The sequence below is a fragment of the Vicugna pacos genome, chromosome 14 (genome assembly GCF_048564905.1).
Source record: "Vicugna pacos chromosome 14, VicPac4, whole genome shotgun sequence".
NCBI classification, from domain to species: Eukaryota; Metazoa; Chordata; class Mammalia; order Artiodactyla; family Camelidae; genus Vicugna; species Vicugna pacos.
In genome coordinates this window covers 27,680,196-27,699,970 of record NC_133000.1, presented here as the reverse complement: position 1 = coordinate 27,699,970, position 19,775 = coordinate 27,680,196, and the positions used below count along the sequence as shown (strand labels likewise).

The 19,775-nt window shown below is 31.4% G+C and overlaps 1 protein-coding gene across 4 annotated transcripts in view; it reads right to left on the bottom strand.

Annotated features, from left to right (window-relative positions):
* Positions 1 to 19,775, bottom strand: part of TDRD3 (tudor domain containing 3) — a 153,558-nt gene that overhangs the window by 98,561 nt on the left and 35,222 nt on the right. For all 4 annotated transcript variants that reach the window (XM_072976648.1, XM_072976644.1, XM_072976646.1 and 1 more), the window contains exons 2-3: positions 5,838 to 5,922; positions 1,087 to 1,152 (exon numbers count right to left, since the gene is read on the bottom strand). In XM_072976648.1, coding sequence (XP_072832749.1) covers positions 1,087 to 1,152; positions 5,838 to 5,922 — 151 coding nt within the window. The remainder of the gene's footprint in view (positions 1 to 1,086; positions 1,153 to 5,837; positions 5,923 to 19,775) is intronic.

The following is a 19,775-nucleotide window of genomic DNA, read 5'->3' as shown; positions in this document are numbered from 1 at the left end:
TCTGAAGGAAGATAAAGAAAACGTTATGGACTTCAGTTGCAGCACAAGAAATTTAAGTTAAAATACAATTCAAGTTTGCTGACACATAGTGTTGTTAAACACTAAACTGAGTTGCTTAAGAGTTTGTAGAACTCTCTCCTCTAAGTATCTGCTTCAAAAACTAGAGGAGATTATAAACTTTTTTTATTTCCAGATAAATGATTACCATCTATTGCATAAGTGGACCAACATTTAGAAAACATGAAAAATATGTTGTTACATTATAGACCTCTTAAAATTATGTAAAATTTAACATATCTGAGGTACAGTAACTGTCTTAAATATGAGTGCTAAAATAAGAATACTTATTCAAAAATGAAACATTCATATTGAAAGTATTTCTTTAAATTATAATAATCCACATTATAAACTGACTATACTTCAATAAAAAATATATTAAAAAAATAAATTATAGTAACAGTGTTCCTTAATAGTTCAAAACGTGAAGCACATATAAAATTCTTGGTTGACAAAATTTACATGTATTTTCAAATAAAAAGAAGAAATAGAATATAAATGATTAAGAGGTAAAAGACTAACTAGTTGATATCTAAAAATTGTATCCATGTATTTTAAAAAAATTACTGAAAAAAATCCATTAACGTGAATATATACGTGTGTTAATGCAAAATGACAGCAATGACCAAATGTGTGGCTTTGCCAAATCACTCCTAACATTCTGTCACAATCTTATACTTTTATATTAATAACTTCATTAAATAAATATGGTAACAGGTAACTAAAGTAAAAAGGTACAAAAAAGTCCATGTCCTGAGCTCTGATAATATCTGTTAAGTCTCACTTGTAAAGTAAGTGTGTCACAGACATATTTTCCGAACCAAAGTTTTTTTAAATGTTGAAAAGTCACCAAAATATTTAAGTTTTAATTATTTTCCATGTGTATAGGAAGTCAATATGATAACTCTGTGACTTGTTCACCTGCAAAATATTTTGAAGTTATAGTCTTGACAAAAAATAATTCCAGTAATTTAGATGCTCATATTTATTGTACTCAGCATAATTTAGGAAGTTAACATTTTTCTTTACCTTTTCTACCTTTCCACCATTGATGTCACTGGGGAGGAATTTCTTGCCAATTGTTCTCAAGTCTGTCTAAAATAAAAATATTATTATTAAAATAAAATTATAGAAAAAAGTGAGTGTAAATCTAATCTCATTCACAAATAAAAGATAAAACTATTTAAGGTCTGTGGAACAAAATTTAAATAAATCTTTCAACTGATTATGAGATATATATATATATATTATATAATATATATATATTATATAATCAATCTTTTCAAATGAACAGAATCCCATACATATGCTGTTTAAAGTATGCCAGTAAACTGAACAGTAATATATAAGGCCTTATTTACACCTGGTCATATTTCTTTAGGTAACTTTTTAACTTATTAAGTCTTCCTTATTAAAATTAAAATTTGATTTTATGTAAACTACAGTATTACTAAAAAATTAATGCCACAATCCAAAATCAAATGACTACTTTGAACACACAGAGTATATTTTTGACAACAAAATCCTACATAATCTTGATAGCAGAGACATGAAAACACATTACTCTACAGGCTGCGATATTTATAACATAACAAAGCTGCATAATACACAAATATCCCAGAGAACAGCACCACTACAACAGCAAGAAGTCACAGTAAGTGTGTCCTGTAGTAAAAACTTATTTCATTTGCTTATTAAACAAACTACAGAAATAGAAGGTGAACAAATGATTAACTGCATGAAAACGCAGAATTACACATTACTCGGGAAACCAAAGGAAAATAAAGACTAAGATAAACAAAGTTGTAGCATTTCCGACATAAAAACAAAACTTCAGCTACACAATCTAAATAAAAAAGAATGTTTAAGGGTTTTGTCCTCTTTAAGAGGAAGTAAAAACTGAAGGAATGGTAAGAAACCTGTTCAGAGGAAAACTAATACTCATGAAAAAGACCTAATTATTTAAGCTAAGAAATTATCTTAACTCTTGAGATAGTGAGATCAGATTAATAACTGTATTTGTTATTCCTTAAATACAGTAAACAAATTCTTCACTGCCTGAAGCGCAAAAGAAAACAATGCATTTAATCACAAAAAATTTTAAGGGAGAAATTCATGTTAGACTTAAGGAAAAAACACTAGATGATTAAAATTACCGTAACATAAAGAGATTACACATAGAAAAGTAGGATAGTCTTCTCCAAATACCTACAGTAACAGAATATCCTTTTATTTGAAATATCCATATATGGTCAGCTTAAGAAACAAGCATACATGTTATACAACTCTCACAGACCCTTTCCTGTCTTTTATTACCACTATTCACAATTTATTTCTCAGCATAATACAAGGATCACTCATAAACTAAAACTCGCTGAATGCAACTGCCAGGCAAGCTAAGCCCCAAAGCCAAATATTTGTGTAACAATGTTTTAAGTTTATCCGTTTTGCAGCCTTCACCCAATAACAGAGCGAAAGAAGCATAAACCACACCTCAAGTTGTACGCCTTTTCACTTTGAAAATACCAAGCAACATATGGGGGGAACAATACTTTCTTATACTAGTCTTTCCTATATTAGGATTGTTTTGAAGATTAAATGTTAACACATGTAAAGCAGTCAGCATAATGAGTAAGCATTTAATGAATGTTTGCTATCATGTTTATTTTAGTGAATATAAAACATGCATATTTTGTTATCACTTGAACATGTATAACAAGTCAATAATACAACTAACAGTTTATAAAAACAAAGACATTATTTTGAAGTCACTCAAAGGCTAAAATATTTAAATACGCATGAGAAACAGTGTCTGTATGTGTAACACTGTAACAAATTTTATGATATATCATGGTCCTTCATTTCTGGTTTTTAATCAATAAATTGTAAAATATAACTTAAACTAAAATGAGGCATTAATATAAAGCAGAATGAGCACAAGACTAAAATCCTAAACTGATTTACTGCATTCTGTAGTTAACTAATATGACCTGGGATACTGTTAGAAATTCTCTAAATCCAGTTAATTTATTCCTCTGTAAAATGGAAAATACATCACCAAGTTTATCTTCCAAAATTGCTGTCAGGCTAAAAAGAGACAAAATATTGCAAGTTTGCATAGCTTTTAAACTGCCATACATACATATAAGGAATGTTATTTCATTGTTCTTTCAGCAAGATGAAAATGACCTACCAAATCTTTAAACATTCTAAACTCAAAGTCAATTTATCATTTCTGCAGTGGCAAAATTTATTATTCAGATGCCATTATATCAGGATCACTAGAATAACTAGGTCCAAAAAAACATTTATAGTTAATAAGAAATTATGCAGAAGTATTTAATCTGTAACACATGTATGCACACACAAAAAAAATTCCTGACTCTTTCTTTAAGCAAGTTCAGCAGCATATCTATCTGGTAAATCATTTTATAGTATATAGAATCTTAAAAGAAATTTTTTAATTATCTTTTTATATTTTTTTACTATTACATAGTATTTAGTAATTTAAGACTGGGCAATCATTTAATTTTTTTCTGAAATAATTCAAGAATTTGAACACCAAACCACATGCTGGGTTTCAAAGTTACCACTTAATATTCTTACTTCTCATTCTACAAAGTAAAAAATTAAGAACCCTCCTTTCAACAAAAAAAATTTATGCAGAAGAGAGTTACACAGCAGCTCTGAGACTTCTGCCTTTAGAAGGACCTACTTACAATGTTGTTCCTAAGCTGGCATCTGGATACTTGGCACTTGAACCATTTCCTAACTGATAATGTAATTCACTGCCTAAATTATTTGTATTAACATTGTGCCTTATGGTAAACACCTGATTTTTGAGGGAGGAGTCTAGAATTCTGTTTCATGCTAGGCAGAGAGTACCTTCCTAGGCAACCCAATAAAAGCTAATAAATAAAAAATAATAGACTTCTCTAGGCAGAAAAACTGTATACACACTATCGCTTTGTTCACTGCTAGATAAAGGAACAAATTCAGTGTGTTTCCCCACAGGAGGAAGAGAGTATATGAAAGCTTGTACCTGGATTATTCTCCCAATATGTAGCAAGTTATATATAAGAATCATTAATGCAAGTCTTTCTCAATTAGTGATTAATATCCCATAATCACTCAAAAGTTAAAAAAAATTCAACAGAAATACTATAAATGCCTGATTTTATTTAAAGGTTATAAACTTGAAAAGGAGATTATTTATCTGGTGTAGACTGCATCCTGATTTAAAGTATTTTTTTATCCTATTATATGGGCATGATAGCTTTGAATTGGAGTAGTCAACCATATATTTTAGAGAAAATTATAAAGATAAATTAATTCACTAAGACAATGATCATCATGTACCTCTTATGTGCATAAGACAAATACTTCATCTTGATTTATTGTATTTAGTTCCATATCCAATTATAGATAGCTCAATGCTATTTACCTAGGTATATAAATAAGAGAAATAAGGGGTATATAAGGTATATAAATAAGAAAAATAAAGAACAGAAGATTGTCACAAAGCCTCTTTCCTATCACCTTTAGGAGTTTTTTTTTTAATTGACAAAGAAATAAACTAGGGCTTTTTGTAACACTTTTTTAAAAATAAAATTCACTAATTTGGGTGTAAGTCAAAGAAAGTTAAAATATCTAGCAAATATTCCTATTTGTAGTCATAAATAACATGTATAATTTCTAACTAGTGCTTACTTTAAAATTTGTATAGTCTTTTGTTTATTAAAAACCTAAATACTTAGCTGAGAAGCAAAAAAAAAATGAACTTGTTAGTCTTATTGAATAAAATTTCAAAACAGCTAAAAAAAGACATTTCAAAATATAAATTTTATCTGTTTAAACCCAAGTTTAATTATATAAATTAAAGTAATTTGAAAAGAAAGCTATATAGTTATATACTTACATTTTACATGTTATCAGAAGCCACTATTTCTGCTTTATGCTATACCTATTTTGATGTGATATAATAGATTTGTCACACAGTAACTCTCTTATGAATTTCACTGATTATGTATCATAATATATAAACTTGATTAATTATACATTGTGATTGTAAAGGTGATATGAAAAGAACTCTCACTGGGGTAACTGCAAGATTGAAAAAAGAATATTCATTTACTTACATCTGTACATCAAACAATATTTATAATTCTTCATAAAAATCCAAAAGCCAATCTCAATTATGGAAAAGATACAGCTATACAGATGAGAAGAGGGAAAGAGCTTGGAAAGCAACATACACTAAAACATTAACAGTAATTGTAAGTAACTTTGGTTTTCTTGTTTTACTTTTCTGTATCTTCTGAAGTATTTGTATTCTACAATATATACTACATTTATCAACAGGAAAAGTTACTTAGAAATAACAAATACAACTGTCAAGAAGCTATAAGCTAGCTAGAGTTTCTATGTAAATTAAATGGCAATTTGTTTTAATAAATATGATCAGTTTTTACTGCTATTATACAGCTATTGTAAATGTAATGAAATTCTATTGATCACTAGGTGAAAAAAGTTTTTAATTGCAATTCTTTCCTTTTTCACTGGATTCTGTATAATAGATGTTAAAGAAATATATATTTCTAATAATTGGCTGCTGTGAGATTACCAAATTCAACAAATATCACTGCAACTTAAAATGGACAGTAAAAATGAAAGATGTTCTCCACTTTACTCATCATAAAATCCAGTTTACTCTATTAGATGTTTTTAATGAATATAGCTTCCAGATTAAACATGTTTATAAGTTAATAAATAAAACCTACATTGAGAGCAATCAGGATGATGTCATTTATATTGACTTTGTCAGGAGAACTTGTGCAAGCTTCAATGCCTTCATCTGAAAGATACCTGTTAAAATAAAATAAATGGCTTAATATTTTCTAAAATCAAAGTTAACCAAAATTATCTTCTTAAGTCTACACGCAGTTTTGTTCTCTACTATAAAATGCTTCTACTACAAATACAAGGGAAAGAGTCCTGGATACTCCCTGTTTATTTACTATCTCTGAGAGAGCTGGATGGACAATGCATATTTTTTCCTCTTTTACATCTTTAAAGGGATATTGTGTTAAAAAAAAAAAGTAGCTATATGCCTTCTGAGAAAAGCTATTTAAACATCAATATACTTCTTAAGGAATGAATGAGCTACACTTTACTATTATACAAATATAATATCCAACTTAATTATTTGGTAATACAGTAAACTTTTACTTAGAAATTGAGATGTGCTGAAAGATAGAGCTAAAAACAACATAGTTTTAAATTTAGTCCAACAAAACTTTCCTCTAGGCTAGTTTCTCACATTATCTTCTCAAGCCCCCTTTCGCTAAGATAATGTTCCAAAGAATCCTTCAGTAAATACTATTGGCCCCAAGAGGTACAAAGACAGGCAACTTTTTCCTTGTATCATGTACTTTTCCTGTCTCTTTTCAGTTTTTTTACTCATTGTCTTATTGCCTTTTGCTGTTTTATTGAGTCCAAACCAACCATACATCTGTAGCAGACAATAAATAATTCAAGAGTAAAAAGATTATTGAACCCAAAGGGGGGAAAATGTCATCTCTACCAATTCATCCCTGTCAGTAAGAATGAATGGATGGGAGGCCGGAATAAACACTCCATGAGTGACCATGGAATACAAATGTCTGCCGTCGGCACAGATGGTTAAAACACTGTTTTAATTCAAAATGACTATGTTAATTTACTTATTACCCTGAAAACTTTTCACCATTCATAGCCACTGACTGTATCTGGCATTAATTATCTTACAAATTCAGTCTACAAATACTAATTAATTAACCCCCTATTTATGTGAAAAGCATTATGTGAAATCAGTAATAAGATTAGTAAAATGATGAAAAATAAATATCTTCCTTCAAGGAGTTTACAGTCTCACATAAAGAATAACACAATGAATAAACAGCTATCACACAAGGCCAAAATAACTATAAACAGTATATTATGGGGGCTCAAAGTGGCTGGGGAATGGAAATGAGTACATAGAAAGGGAATAGTATGAGCAAAAAGACTTTTTAGAGGTAATAACCTGGAATATTCTGAGTGGAAAATGGGGAAGGAATGGGAGGTCAGAATAGGTTGAGGCCAATTTTAGGAAGCAACAGTACGCAGAAGCAGTTAAATGATGACTAACTACAAAAACAAAACTTTCAAAATTCCTACACAGTAGGGAAATAATATGCAACGACTAATAAAATACTTTGTTTTCTAGAAAGGTAACTCTTTAAAATTAAAAGATTATAGGATGTCAGATGAACTGAAAATGAACTTTAAAAATAATCAAAGTTTACTCTTCAATTTTGCAAAAGAAAAGAGTGTCCAAAGATGTTAACCCAAACTTGCTCCAACCTGCAAACTTAAGCTATGCAAAGGTAAAACAAAAATGTCTCCTGATTCCCAGTTCAGCAGTCTTTTCTTTACAACATACTATTTTTATTTATCAACAACTAATGCTAATATCAGGAATATTATTTTCTTCTCATAAACAACAGTCAACATCTATACAAGTCAATTTCTTAATCAACTAGACACTTTTACCAAAACACACAAAAAAGCACAACTAGACAAATTCAATCAGTGAGCTCCAAAATATATCCAACAAGAATAGGTCTCGTTTTAAAGTAAAAGATCAGGGAACTATACTAACAAATTCAAAAATTGTTACAACAATAAATAAATACAAAATATAAAAAGGGTACGTCTAACCTAACAAGAATTCTAAAGGCAGAAGATGTAAGGGGTGCCAATTTGACTTTATCCACGTATAAATCCAATACCATGTGATTTCTCCCAAACAATGCCTGTAAAAGCCCTCCCGAATATAAGAAATTATAAAATGTGGCTCAGTATCAATTTCAAGCTTTACAAGTCTCCCTTCCTCACCCTTCATATTTAAAAAAAATAAAAGGACTTGAGCCTCACAGCTTTACCCTGTAATTGTTAAGAAACAGGAGGCCTCCCCAGTAGCATCTTGGTGATTCTTCTGTCAATACTGGACCATTTTCACAGAACTGAATCTAAATTAACCATTACTTGGGACTGACAAATTAATCCTTTTGTTTTTGTAAACATTTAAGGCTCTAATATCATCAATGAATAAAACAAGTGATAAAAGTAAGGTATAATGCCCAAATTGGCTTCAGGATGCACCACGGTAAAACAGTAAGTGAAAGAACAAAACAACATAAAATTTACCAGCCTTAATGTGATCAATGGGAAAGAAAGGAACTGAAAATTGGAGCAGCATGCCAGATCTGATCCCTGTGCACATCCGCACGATGGACCTCAAGGGAAGAGAATTATCATGAGTTCCCATGTGCCATCTTTGAGCATGTAACTCCAAGGGCACTGACCCTAAAGGAAAAAACCAACCCCAGAAAGGTCTTATTTACTAAAACAGCCCCAAAAGCACACATTTTTTTTTTCTCCTCTAGTGGAGATTTTAAAACAGTAACATTATAACACCATTACTATTCTGAACTAAAAATACATCTGAATACATTCTATTGACAAGCAAGTCACTAAAGGGGTACATTTCTGCATGACACTCACAGAATAGACTTACATTTCTCCCTAACTTTACCTTCAAATAATGCCATTTTAAAATCACAATTTAACAAATACTCATTTTTAAAAAAGATTTTAGGAAATATTTCCTCTTTTCATAAATAGAAGATATTAAAATTCTGTCTTCTCAGAGTCATTGAATTTGTAATCCTGAGCATATCTTACCTCAGAAATAAAAGCTTTAAAATTAATTATTATCCACCAATCTGGGGGAGAGGTGGTTTCCTATCACACATAATGAATACATATTTAATAAGAAGGGTCTCACTAACAGAATCGTTTTCACCTCCTGTTCTTAAGTTCCTGGGGCATATAAAACAGATATGCCCAAACCACAGTTCAAGAATCTCAAGTAACAGAAAACAGTGCTAAAACAAGTACTACTGTTTCAGTTATCACTTGCTAGATCCAAACAGTTGACTGCCACTACCAGTACGTGGTTCCCCACCTATAAGAGAAAAAAGTGCCAATTTTCCTTCGATCCATTCCTCCGAAAGTAAAAGCCCTGAGTCTAACAATTACTGAATGTGATGCTCTGATGTACAATGAGGAGGGCCGAGACAAACTGAACAGTATGTGCCCATCTAAAGGGGGCAGCTCCCGTGACTGACTGCATGAGAACAGGTACAGTAGCTATTGTCAGATCCTCTCGTTTTTAGCTTTTAGTTTTTCGCAAAGCAATGTACAAGCCAAACGAAACAGGCGTCAGTCTGCATGTGACACACCCATTTTCTACTTACTAATCTGTTAGTTTATTGCAGATACCGGCTTGTTTGCTTCTATACATTTTCAAGCTGTCTTTGACATGCTGGGTTGTGCCTTAAGTGTCTCTCAAATGATATAATATCCATGGCTGACATCCTTTCCAAGCAAAAGAGGAATAGAACTATGTCTTTTAGGTCACTTCATACGACTCTTGGAGAGCAACAAACATAACTATGTACATAAATAATGTTCTTACCAGAGTTGTCTACATCAAACTAAAAAGCGTCAAATCATTTACTTTGGCCTAATTATTTCACAAACTGCACATTTGCCGAACTCATCCTTACCTCAGATTTTCTGACCATACATATTTTTTAGGGGCAGAAATGCTCTAACTGGCCAGAAATACTAAAAACTGCACTATTCATCCCCTCCACCTACCTCCACCCGTCCATGCAATGAATGTCCATTCTAGTCTAAACTGAAACCTGAATTCCTTAGATAACCTAAGACTGAACCTATTCCTGTACATACCAATTAGGCTGATGACACATGAAAAGTCTTTAAAATGCCAATGAGAAAACCAAGAGTGAAAACATTCTTCCTAAATGGACAGGGACTCAATCAAAAAATAAAGGACATACCTGGACAATGACTGGTACATAGTGGTCTTAAGTGTCTCCAAATAAAACTCAAATCAAATGGCCTCGTGGTTTTTCAGGTCCCTGATCAACATGTGATTATTTGCTACCACATAAAGATTACTAGCCCACATATGTTTTCCAATACCAACATAGGAATTTGATAAATGAATCCCTGCTTAGCTACAAAGAAAATAATGATAACTAACTTTCAATTACTCAAGCTGACATCAAAATAAATAAAATGTAACAGAAAATTTCTAAAATCACTTAATTAAAAGGCAACTTTCAAGTTAGCAAATATGGAAGTTGGCAACCAGATGCAAATTCCCAAGATATTAAAAAATAATTTTTGAAGACTACCCAAATAAAGATGTCTCTGCTCATTCTGCCTTTCCTGTTTCCATCCCCACAGTGTAAGTGAACTGTAACATGCCTGCTGAAAAGTTTGGTTTTCACTATTATTCTTATAGGCTATACCCAGTCAGAGCTAATCATCTCCTCTAGGGCAAAAGAAAACTGCTTATAAATTCCTATGTATGAATGTAATTTGGGAAAATAAGTATTTAACCACACTGAGCAATAAGATTAGTTAAGGTAACAGGCTAATAAGAATGTGGGCACAAAATCTGCTTCAAGTAACTAGTACAGACAAAATCAATATACTCAACATGATTTATAAACACATTGGGGGAGGGGGAGGCAGAGTCACCAATCAGAATATAAACTGGTGCACTACAGTAAGCTGAATGAAAATGTGGGGTTCCATACCTAAATCTTTTTTAAGCATAGCAAGCGGGAGGATCAGATTTCTACTAAAAGTAATTCAGATGAGGGAGTCCTATGACAGCAAATGGCGGAAAATAAAAAAAAGAACTCTTTTATTTCATTTTCCTAAAAAAAACAAGTACCACTTCTATTACTACCATTTTCTTTCCTTCTTTAGGTAAACTGGCCACCTTAGGCCAAAATGAATACCATAATCTTTATCCCAACAAGTACAATAAAGACTTGAATCAACACTAGCTTAAAATTTAATTTTCTCTATGATTTATTTATGAGTGGATCAGACAAATAAAAATATGTATTATTTAAAGTACCTCTAAGTAACAAGCAATTAGTGTTGATCTTAATCCATATAGCAAACTATTTTCAATACAAGATTTATTTTATTCAAATATAAACTATCTCTAAAAATGCATCACTTTTCCAGTTTTTAGTTTTTAGGATTTCTTTGCATGCACAAACATGTATTATTTCCACCATGTACCTAACCTATGATATTAAATTTTTTCCATACACCAGAAAATCTATCTTAATTTCTTCTACACTAACTATTCAAGTTTTTACATCACAAAAATAAAAACGCCAAAATCAAATAAATCATCACTAAAACCTTAACATTTTAGTGCAAATGCTTCATAAAATTAACCTGCACAAAAACTGAAAGGATGAATATGCAATAAGTTTAAAAACATCTAGTTAGCACTCTAGAAGGATCTTTTTTTCTAAACAAATAACTTCTATAGGTATGATGTGATGTGCCTTGATATATACATCATGATTAACAACTGTACTACTCAAACTTCAACATTTCAGTGGCCAGACAGAAATTTGGGGCCCAATATTAAACATAAAAATATGGAAATCAGAAAAAGTTAGAGGGATAATCCCTTATAAAGAATATATAATGTAAAGTATTTTAAAGTGTTTAAATTCTGAAAAACTGAAAGCTAGACTTGTTAGGCATTTCCTTTAAACTGAAGATGTATTAGAGCTAACTCTGAGGTGTACTACTTGAAAACACCACTAGATGACAACATTGCTTCACAAGTATAATGTTATCATCCTATTATTGGAAGCTCAGACTCCAAAGATATACTTAAACTGGCTTTAAAATAAAGGTTTCTAGCATTTTTTTTTTTTGGTAGAGACCAGATGCATCAAAAATAAAATAAACTTATAATTCTAGAATTTGTGTTTGCTATAAAGATCACTCAGGATTAAAAAAAAAAAAAAAGCTCATTTAGGAGGCATTCAAGAGCTATCTCCTCGTATGAAAAAAAATTCGAAGTATATCAGAAGATAATTTTCTCTCCTATGGTCATCCTTTGGAAATAAAGACTTATTAAAAGTATGCATAAATTATTAGAGATTAATGCTTTTTTTGCTGTGGAATAGTTTAAATGAGTATTTTCAACATTAATTCAACAGTTGCTTTTCTCTGACATCAAAATAAATAAGCATGACAATTTTAATAACTATAAGAAGACAGGTGACAATAAATTACAAGCTTCTATTTTTTTATTATCCACTTTCAGATATTTAAGATACTTTTCCCATACATAAACCAACTGATGAAGACATTAGCCCTGGAATGCTTATTTGGTATTAAATAACTATTATAATAGCTGTGAAAGTAAAAATTTGTAAGTAATTCTTCTGAAATTCCATAACTGATATACTACAAAGAATAGTGGCAGTGCAAGAATGTTATTACTCATTTTTGTAAACCAAGTCTTCACTTAACTTTTAAAGTATAAAATGAACACCTGTATATTTTTACTTTCATTGGAGGTTATAATTTATGTCCTTCCTCTAATTCAACATTTTCATACTTAAATTCTGAAAGAGAGCTGAAGTTATTTTTAATAACTCATACTTTAAATATTGAGTTATCTGATATTTCTGTCATCTTTTCTTCAGCACAAAGGTGATAGCTATAAAACCATACATCAGCTAGAAAGACTCACTTCAGTCAAGACTGATGCCTTGTGCACGGACTACTGCAATACAGCAGCATGCCTATTTGCCATGCCAAAAGCCTCCCAGGATTAACCCCAGAAGACCTCGTACTTAGTTAAGTTCACATGAGAAATGTTATTTTAAAATGTAAGCTATATGATAACAAAAGTAAGAAGGCATTTTATGAATAGCTTAGAAAGACTGTCATCTCATCTGTACTTTTTAGTGAGACAGAACTAGATGTAAGTCTCAGCCTCACTCTTTAATACACGTGGGATCCAAAGCAATGTATTCAATCTTTCTATGCTTCACTTTCCTCCCCATTAAAATAAAAGAAAGAAAAAAAAAGGTCTATTTGGTTGTTCTATGGAAATACTGATCTATAGAGTTGATCTAGGAATAAATGAAACACCTAGCATATGCCTGGTACAAAGTAGATGCTAAATAAATACTAGTTTTCTTTCTTCTTAAACACTGTACATTTTGTGTTCATTATGGAAAATATTTTCAAAACATAATGATCCTTAAAAATGTCTTCTTCTGAAACTAACACAATATTGTAAATTACCTATAGTTCAAGTTTTTTAAAAAGTCTTCTAGGTCATTAGAAGACAGGAAAAGAATGGTATTTGTCAATCAATAAAGGGAATTTCCTCAAAGGCTACAACTAATAGTCAAAGGTGTGCATGTTTCTTTATTAGAAAGCCTACATTACATTATTTCCAACATGCTACTCATATGGAGCTCACTGAGAACAGAAGGAAGGTGCTAGCAAGATAAAAAGATTTTTATTATTTATTGAAATCTTCCAATTTTGCATATATGGATGACTATACAGTTTTTAACAATGTTATTCCATGAGATTGTGCAACTATTTCTGCCTCAAACAGAATTTTCAATGCAAAATGCACTGTCATCACTTTTGCCCAATCTGTCATTTATGTTAAAATTTAAAACAATGTCAATATACACTCAGTAAGTAATAAGTTTAAAATTCTATAGCACAAGAAATTACAATTGTAGTATCTATTTTAAAATTAGACATTTTATAATTTACTCATAATTTATTTAAACTAATACCATTTATCCAAAACCTTGAAAATGAAAATCTACTACTTCAATTATCATAGGCAATTATGGCAAATACCTATTTGTATCCAGTATATGTAACCATATATCTTACCACTTAACAGCATAATTCTCCAAAAATTAAAATGAAATGAAAATGGAAGAGGCCTAAAATCAAAAATAGCAATCACTTAAATATGCTAAGTTAAGTAAGCAAATATAAATGAATTTTTTGCCAAGTGAAATACCCACATATGTATGTATCTTAGTTAATAAATATCAATTAATATTTCTAATTTTCATTTTTTAGACTTTTTTTAATTTGGTCTAACTATTTTATTGGGAAGAGAGAGAGATGAACAGTGAGAGATTACTGGAAGTCAGCTATCTCTGAATATCCAGCACCTGAATATCCAGTACATATGCCTGATACATAGTAAATACGTAAGTGGTATGAATGAATGGTGGGAATCAAGGCACCCCAAGGAACTTATATTTGAAAAGTCGTAAATTTATGATCTAAGTCTAAGGCAAGGAACGTACAACAGAAGCAAGTCTCTATGAGTAATTTTCACTTTTTAATGCATCTTAAATATAAGAAGCTTGGTGCTGCTTAAATTTTTGAAACTGAAATGCTGAAAATAAATTTAAAAGTTTAATTTTTTCAGCTTGGAAGACAATTTAAATGTATTCCCATATCTCTTGGCTGAATGGTGGTATCCCAAAAGATATGTTCATGTCAATCTCTGGGACCAGTGAATGTTACTCTATTTGGAAAAAATGGTCTTATAATTAAGTCAGATATAATTAAGTTAAAGATCTTGAAATGATTATCCATGTGGACCCTAAATCCAATGACAAGTGTTCATATAAGAGAAAGGCAGAGGGAGTTTTGAGACAGACACACTAAGGAAAGAGACACATCTGGACGCACAAACTGGAGTGATGAGGTCAAGCCAAGGAATGACAGCAACCACCAGAAAGCTAGAATAGGCAAGTTAATTGATTCTCCCCCAGACCCTCAGCACACACCTTGATTCCAGGCTTCTAACAGTGTTAGGTATATTCCTGTAGTACACAAACATATAAATTGTGGTGGAATTCAGAAGGAAACATTTATTTGATAAAAACAGACTCATATATATAAAAGTTTCTGCAGATTTTTTCATTTAAGAATCAATCATGGCCAACTTATATTTCAAAAGATAGATTTCCCTACTTTATTCTCTTCAGTAGTCACTGTCCCTCAGTATCTGAGGGGGATTGATTCTAGGACATCTGCAGAAACCAAAACCCACAGATGCTCAAGTCCCTTATATAAAATGGCATCTAGAAATAGAACTTTCAGGATATACTCATGATTTTATATTTATATATCAGTTTATTCATTCTCATGTATCCATGTGTGTGGACTGCCCAGAAACAACACATGATGCATGTAATAGTTATATCTTCATTAATCTAATCATAAAGAAGCCTTGATATGACTTTTAATTTTAAAAGAGCAATAAAACATTGTTTAATATCTGGCATACTTAAATTAGAAACTGTTATAGAATAATAAAATCTCAATTTTAAAAAACTGCAGTAACACTGATTTATAACATTACATGTTTCATGCATACATTATATTCCTACTTCTGTATACCCTACAGCATGCCCACTGCCAAAAATTTAGCTTCCATCTGCCACTGTAAGTTGATCCCACCTGTTCCTTCCTCTCTGGTAACTACAAATCTGTCCTCTACATCTACATGTTTGTTTTTTGGGGGTTTGGTTTGTTCATTTATTTGGGGAGGGGGAGTGTTTTTTTATTTTATATTCCACATAGGAATTAAATCTATACACTATTTACCTTTCTCCATCTGATATATTTCACTTACCGTAGCACCCTCAAGGTCCACCCATGTTGTCAGAAATGGCAAGATTTCATTCTTTTGCATGGCTGAGTAGTATGTCATTGTATATACATACCACATCTTGTTTACTCATTCATCCATTGATGGGCACTTAGGCTGTTTCCATGTCTTGGATATGGTGAATGATGCCATGATGAACCAAGGGGTACAATATCTTTTCAAATTACTGTTTTTGTAGTCTTTGGATAACCCAGAAGTGGGAAAACTGGATTAGTAATGTTGAGCACCTTTCCATGTGTCTGTTAGCCATCCATATGTCTTTGGAAAAGGTATCTATTCAGCTCCCTGCCCAGTTTTTACTAAGGTTTTTTTTTTTTCTTAATTGAGTTGTATGAGTTCTTTATATTTCTTTCTTTTTCACTGAAGTATATTTCACCTACAACACTATGTTAGTTCCATGAGCACAACACACTGGTCCAGTATTTCTATATGCTACAAAATAATCAAGATAAGTCAAGTTACCATCTTTCACCAAAGTTAGCACAATATTTTTGACTACATTCCCCATGCTATGTATTTCATCCCCATCACTCATTTATTTTGTAACTGGAAGTCTGTACTTATCAATCCATTTCACTTTTTTTGCCCAAACCCTCACATGCCCCTCCTCCAGCAACCACCAGTTTCTTCTCTGTATCTATGAGTCTGTTTCTTTCTTGTATTGTCTGTTTTATTTTCTAGGTATTTGTCTTTCTCTGTCTGAATGATTTCAGTTATCATAATACCAACGAAGTTCACCCATATTGTCACAAATGACAAGGCTTCATTCTCTTTTATGGCTGAGTAATATTCTATTGATTCTACAAATCACATCTTTATCCACTCATCCACTGATGAACATTTATAATCCTTCCATATCCCAGTTACTGTAAATAATGCTGGAATGAACATAAGAGTGTACATATCTTTTCAAATTAGTGTTTTTTATTCTTCAGAAAAATCCCTATAAGTGGAATTGCTGGATTGTATGGTAATTCTATTTTTAATTTTTTGAGGAATCTCCATATTTTTTTCCATAGTAGTTATACCAACTTACATTCCCAACAAAAGTGCATGAGAGTATGAGAGTATCCTTTTCTCCATATCCTCAGCAACACTTAATTGTTGTCTTTTTGATAACAGTCATTCTGACAGATGTGAGGTGATATTTCATCACAATTTTGATTTGCAATTTCCTGATAATTAGTGATGTTGAGCATCTTTTCATGTGTCTGTTGGCCATCTGGATGTCTTCCTTGGAAAAAATGTCTATTCAGATCCTCTGCTTATATTTTATTCAGGTTGTTTTTTTGATGTTGAGTTGTACGAATTCTTTGTATGTTTTGTATATGATGTTTGCAAATATATTCTTCCATTTGTAGGCTAGCTTTGCGTTTTGTTGACAGCTTCCTTCACTGCGCAAAAGCTATTTAGTTTGATGCAGTCCCATCTATTTATCTCAGCTTTTGCTTCTCTTGCCTGAGGAGACTAGTCTGAAAAAAATTTGCTAAGACCAACATCAAAGAGTATGCCTATGTTTTCTTCTAGGAGTTTTATGGTTTCAGGCCTTATGTGTAAGTCTTTAATCTATTTGAGTTTATTTTTGTATGTCATATGAGAAACTAGTCCAGTTTGATTCTTCTGTATATGGCAGTTCAGTATTTCCAAAACCACTTACTGAAGAGGCTGTCTTTTCTCCAGTTTATATTCTTGCCTCCTTTGTAAAAAATTAATTGACTATGTAAGTGTGAATTCATTTCTGGGCTTCTCTATTCTGTTCCATTGATCTGTATGTCTTGTTTTGTTCCAGTACCACACTGTTTTGATGACTGTAGCTTTGAAGCATAATTTGAATTCAGGGAGTGTGATATCTCCAGCTTTGTTCTTCATTTTTAAGATTTTTTTGGCTATTTGAGGTCTTTTCCATTTCCATACATATTTTAGAATTATTTGCTCTACTTCTATAAAAAATGTCATTGGTATTTTGATAGGGAATGCACTGAATCTTAACTGCTCTGGAGAATATGATCATTTTAACAATATTAATTATTCAATCCATGAGCACAGTACATCTTTCCATTTGTTTGTGTCTTCTTCAATTTCTTTCATCAATGTCTTATAATTTTCTAAGTACAGATCTTTATCTTCTTGGTTACATTTACTACGTTTCATTCTTTTTGATGCAATTGTAAATGTGATTTTTTTTTAATTTCTCTGATAGTTTGTTGTTGGTGTATAAACACAACAGATTTCTGTATATTAATTTTGTAAACTGCAGCTTTACTAAGTTCATTGATAAGTTCTAATAGATTTTTGGTGGCATCTTTACAATTCGCAAGACAGTATCGTGTCATCTGCAAACTATGATAATTTTATTTCTTCCTTTTCAATATAGACTCTTTTTATTTCCTTTTCTTGTCTGATTGCTGTGGCTAGAATTTCCAATACTATGCTGAATAAAAGTGGTGAGGGTTAGCATCCTTGTCTTTTTGTCTTTTCTAAGATCATTTCCTGATCTTAGAAAAAAAAATGCTTTCAGCTTTTCACTGTTGAGTGTGATGTTAGCTGTGGCTTGTCACATATGGTTTTTATTATGTTGAGGTATGTTCCCTCTGTACCCACTTTGTTGAGAGTTTTTAAAATAAACAGAAGTTGAATTTTGTCAAAAGGTTTTTTATGCACCTATGGAAATGATCATGTAATTTTTATTGTTCAATTTGTTACTATTGGATATCATATTACTTGATTTGCAGATAACTGAACCATCTTTGCATTCCTGTGATAAATCCCACTCAATCATGGTAGATAAGCCTTTTATTGTGTTGTTGAATTCAATTTAATATTTTCTTGAAGATTTTTACATCTATGTTCATCAGTGATATAGGCCTGTAATTTGTGTGTGTGTGTGTGGTATCTCTCAGTGGTTATGGAATCAAGGTAATGTTGGCCTCATAGAATGAGTTCAAAAGTGTTCCTTCCTCTACAATTTTATGCAATAGTTTGAGAAGGGTAGGTGTTAATTCTTCTTTAAATGTTTGGTAGACTTCATCTGTGAAGGCAACTGGTCATGGGCTTCTGTTTGTTGGTAGAGTTTTCTGATTACTAATTCAATTTCATTAGAGGTCTCTTTATTCTTCCTGATTCAGTCCTGGAAGATAAGACACTTCTAGAAATTTACCCAGTGCTTCTAGATTGTCCATTTTATTGTTGTATCACTGTTCATAGTAATTTCTTTTGATCCATTGTATTCCTGTGGTATCAGCTATAACTTCTTTTTATTTCTGATTTTATTTCTTTGGGCCCTCTCCTTTTTAACTTGATGAGTCTTGCTAAAGGTTTATCAATTTTGTTTATCTTTTCAAAACCAGCTCTTAGTTTCCTTGATCTTTCCTATTGTTTTTCAGTCTTAATTTCATTTATTTCTGTTCTGATCTTTAGGATTTTTTCCCTTCTACTAACTTTGGGTCTTGTTTGTTGTTCTTTTTCTAGTTCCTTTAGATGTAAGTTTGTTTGAGATTAGTTTTTTTTTCCTGTTTCCTGAGGTAGTCTTGTATCTTCTTAGAACTGCTTTTGGGGTGTCCCATAGATTTTGAATTATTGTGTTTCCATTTCATTTGTCTCGAGGCATTTTTTAATTTCCCCTTTGATTTCTTCAGTGACCTAGTGGTTGTTTAGTAGCATACTGTTTATCTTCCATATGTTTGTATTTTTTGCAGGCCTTTTTTCTTGCAGTTGATTTATAGTCTCATACCACTGGTTGGAAAAAATGCTTGATATAATTCTTAAAATTTATTGAGGCTTGTTTTGTGGCTTAACATATGATATATCCTGGAGAATGTTCCATGTGCACTGAAAGTAATTTATTCTGCTGCTTTTGGGTCGAATGATTTATATATAGGTAGGTAGGTAGATAGATAGATAATATACTAATATAGATATAGATATATACCTCTGTTTCTATATCTATATATCTATATCTATATATCTATATATAGATATATATATATATCCCACCTGGTCTAATGTGTTATTTAAGGCCAATGTTTCTTTATTAATTTAG